A 2,603-nucleotide genomic window follows, 5' to 3' on the forward strand; every position below is an offset into this window, starting at 1 on the left:
ACACTCCAACAGCCTTGACATTGGAGCTGGTAGACGCAGTGATTGAGCGTATTAACGCACTCAGCTCCGTGTATGTAGCGTCATTTTGCATTTCCTCGTTGGTTCAATACTTCTCTTTCATCGGTTCAAGGTCTGCGTTCATGATGACCACGTACCTCACGGCCAATGGATATCTTGTGCAGCTGTACCCATACGTGATAGGGACATGATAGATCGCAACTCAGTCATTCCCAAATCTGCCCCGACGAACGCACATGGGGCAGTCTCACTCCTCCGACGCGGATATCCCCGCGCTGGTATCTCGACTCTCCCGAGGAAGCTCCACCGAGAAGAAGAAGGCTGCCGTCGCGATGGCAAAGCTCGACGTGGACCAAGTCGCCACTATCGCTACAACTTCAGGCATCATCCCTCCGTTGGTAGAGTTGATCCGTAGAGGGACGAAAACTCAAAAGACCAAAGCTGCATTGGCGCTATCCAAACTGTCGACAAACAATGAAAACCGATCGGTGATCGTGGAAGTTGGGGCTGTCCCAGCTTTGGTGGAGTTGGTCCGGGGTGGCAATGGATCCCAGAAGGAGCACGCGGTGTCGATAGTGTTCAATTTGTGCATGAACGCCAACCACCGAGGGATCATCGCTGCTGCTGGGGCCATTGCACCAATAGTAGCGTTGGTCCGAGATGGCAGCTCAATTCAGAGGGAGAAGGCGGCGGGGGTGTTGGCGTTACTGGCAACCAACCCGGACAACCAGAAGGCTATCATAGCGGCGAAAGGCATCTACCCGTTGGTACAGTTGGTTCAATCCAGTAACATTCCCGAGAGAGTGAATGCTTTGTCGGCGTTGTGGGCTTTGTCAGCAAATGACGCGTGCAAAGTGGCCATCGTGACTGCTGGGGGGATCCCTCCCTTGGTGAAGTTGGCGTGTGATATCGGGGAGTACCAGAAAGAGGTGGCTGCAGGGCTGCTGTGGAATATTTCTATGGTACCTGAGAGCAGAGAGGCTATTGCTGCGGCAGGAGGGATCCCTCCGTTGGTCGAGCTGTTACGTTCGGGCAATGCCATTCAGAAGACGAGAGCGGTGGGTGTGCTGGCCAATCTGGCTACACTTCCCGAGTGTCAATTCGCTGTTGCAGCTGCAGGTGGAATTGCGCCGATGGTGCTGCTGCTGCAGTATGGGACTGTCCCCCAGAAAGAGAGCGCTTTGACGGTGTTGTCGTACCTGTCGGAGGGTTCGAGTAAGATCAAAACTGGGATCATAAGTGCAGGCGCCGTTCCAGCAGTGGTTGCGATCATGTACTGCGGCAGCGACGGTATGAAGCAGGAGGCCACAAGGGTGCTGGCCAACTTGTCATCATGCCACGATAAGTCCGCGATCACGGGTGCTGGCGGCATTCCGCCGCTCGTCGCTTCGCTCTGGGACGGCAATTCAACCGAGAAATTGAACGCCACGGTAGCATTGACGTATTTGTCGATGGATCATGCAAGCAGAGTGGTGATTGCAGCTGCCGGTGGAATTCGAGCTTTAGTGATGCTGATTCGTGGCGGTAGCAATGATCTAAAGGAGAGAGCCGCGGTCGTGTTGTCCAACTTGGCGCTGAACCAAGAGAACAAGATGTCGATTGCTGCCGTCGGTGGAATTCACGCGTTGGTGGAGCTTTTGCAGGATGGAACCAAGGCTCAGAAAAGGTATGCCGCGCTGGCCTTGGCCAAGATATCGGTCAATGATCAGAACTCTGGCAACGCCAGTTCGGCAACGTCACTATTAGTTCGGGACGGCTCGCTCCACTTCAAAGAGGACACACAAAAAGTTCTATTCGACTTGTCACCAAGAATCTGGTGACAAAGTGCCCCGGCGAAGTCAGCAGGCAAGTGGATTCTTAGAGGAAACCACTGGCGAAGACCCGACGCCTAGCGATCAACTTCAACTGCATCAGCCTTTTCGATTGGATGCAGTGCTTCGCAGCCTCAACTTCAGCTTCAGCCTGGGCTTCAGTTCACGTGCTTCACTTCACGTGTTTCACGTCACGTGGCCACGTCAGTCGCCAAGATACTGGCTGCGACCGCGCCACAATCGATTCCAGAGCGCCGTGAGGATGCAGACTGTCGGAGACCAGACGTTCGTGAACCCGCGGGACACGCGCCTGGAATACGCCGACATCATCGTGCGTTTGGGCTTGTGTTAATTACTTTTGTCAATTAATCCAGACTTTGTCTAACGCATGCGGTTGTTAGGGTGAGGAGAGTCTCAGCGGTAAGTTGATCAGTGCTGGGCCCGTCCTAGAGCTGCCGTCGCTGAAAAGTACGCGGGAAACCATTTACAATGCCGTCTTCAATACAAATTAGAATCACAATTTTCTTGTCATGTATATGAGCACAAGAAAAAAATAATTGGCCGCTCAGATTTCGTGTAGTGGTGGTAGAATAGAAGATATGCCCAAGAGTTACGAAACTGAGCTTTTTACTTTATAAAATTACACTTTTGGTCGGAATGTGCCTATATTTAATAATTATTATTTTTAAAGTAATTTATAACACCCCCTGTTTTGTCAAATGTTGCTCTCGTTCTTTAATTCGCAGAATTCAGAATATTGCAGTACTGCTATTT

The 2,603-nt window shown here is 51.8% G+C and overlaps 1 protein-coding gene across 1 annotated transcript; it reads left to right on the forward strand.

Annotated features, from left to right (window-relative positions):
• Window positions 1-254: 254 nt before the first annotated feature.
• Window positions 255-1,838, forward strand: IUM83_14321 (U-box domain-containing protein 4; the record flags this gene model as incomplete). Its single annotated transcript, XM_067939057.1, has 1 exon — window positions 255-1,838. One exon carries the CDS (start codon window positions 255-257, stop codon window positions 1,836-1,838), a length of 1,584 nt encoding a protein of 527 aa, XP_067787780.1.
• Between the last annotated feature and the right edge of the window lie 765 nt (window positions 1,839-2,603).

The sequence above is a fragment of the Phytophthora cinnamomi genome (assembly GCF_018691715.1).
Source record: "Phytophthora cinnamomi strain GKB4 chromosome Unknown Contig58, whole genome shotgun sequence".
NCBI classification, from domain to species: Eukaryota; Oomycota; class Peronosporomycetes; order Peronosporales; family Peronosporaceae; genus Phytophthora; species Phytophthora cinnamomi.